The sequence below is a fragment of the Aplysia californica genome, unplaced genomic scaffold (genome assembly GCF_000002075.1).
Source record: "Aplysia californica isolate F4 #8 unplaced genomic scaffold, AplCal3.0 scaffold00125, whole genome shotgun sequence".
NCBI lineage: Eukaryota > Metazoa > Mollusca > Gastropoda > Aplysiida > Aplysiidae > Aplysia > Aplysia californica.
Genome location: NW_004797395.1, coordinates 1,432,142 through 1,433,427, shown reverse-complemented (window position 1 = coordinate 1,433,427; position 1,286 = coordinate 1,432,142). Strand labels below are relative to the sequence as shown.

Below are 1,286 nucleotides of genomic sequence, written 5' to 3'. Positions count from 1 at the left end.
TTATTATTAGGTCTTATCAGCATGTTAGTGTTTTAGCGCCTTTAAATGGCCGCTTGCACTGTTTGCTTCCCGGGAAGTTGATGTTGAATGCTCTCAGATCTGCTGGGGTAATAGTATAGATTGTGAAGCGCTTAGAGCTTGCTGTTGCGGTATACAAATGCTATCTATTGTTCTTATTCTTAATTACAATAATTATTATATTATTGTTTTATTTGTGGGGCAAAGGTGTTGGGGTGGATAGTCTTTTCCTGCTTATTGTAAAATCTGTCCAGTAATTAGTTATAACGTCATATGAATATGTGACCAAATTTGGTATGTCATTTACCTTAATATTAATAGTCGTAAATATGATATTGGTACCAGTTTTTGTCATTTGGACATTTACGATTCAAATGGAAATATCAAGAAGAATAAATGTATTTTATTATTTTCTGTGTTTGTCCCCAGTTGGCCTCCTCTATGGAACAAGCTCAGAACAATTTCTCGAAGGTTCCCCTTGCCACAGACGTGGAAACTGCACAACGACTTTTACAACAACATTTGGACATGAAATCAAGTACGTATACTGTGTTATATAATAGTAATATGTGCACCACGCTATACACGCAAACTATGTTATATACGTACATTATGTTATATAAGTGCATTTTGCTATATATAATATGTACATTATGTTATATAAGTGCATTTTGCTATATATAATAATAATATGTACATTAAGTTATATATGTACATTATGCCATATACGTGCATTAGGTTATATCAGAATATGTCCATTAAGTTATACGTAGGTTATGTTATATACGTACATTATGTCCACTACTCGGATGTACCTTTGTTATTGTGTGTTGGGTGTAATCTGTAAGTTAGATGTCAGTCTATTGTGGTGTTTCTTCCACCGTGCGCTGCAGAAGTAGACAGTTTGTGGTAACATCAGCGTTACTAGTTACTTTTTCTTAGTTGCGGTATGTCGATATCATTAGACTGTGTGTCCGTTTGTGTGCGTTTGTGTGTGTGTATGTGTGTTTGTTTATGTATACGTCTGTATTTATTAAAACACCACTGAAACTCCCCTTGTCCTCCTCCTCCCCCCTCCACCTCCACCTGTTAACTGGCACGTCTTGCTTCTGCCCTCTCCTTCTGTTGTTTCTATCTGTCTTATATTTTCCTGGTTTCCTGGCACTAAATGATCGTGATTGTGCCGACCTGCTTCTCTTTACAGTTACTCAAACAAACAAACAAACAGACAGACAGACATACGTACTTTTAGCATTATGTCCACTACT

At 36.1% G+C, this 1,286-nt stretch overlaps 1 protein-coding gene across 1 annotated transcript in view; it reads left to right on the top strand.

Moving 5' to 3' along the window:
- Nucleotides 1-1,286, top strand: part of LOC101859779 — a gene marked incomplete at its 3' end in the record, with an annotated part of 55,426 nt that overhangs the window by 22,840 nt on the left and 31,300 nt on the right. The window contains 1 exon segment of the mRNA XM_013081314.2: nucleotides 448-556. Coding sequence (XP_012936768.1) covers nucleotides 448-556 — 109 coding nt within the window.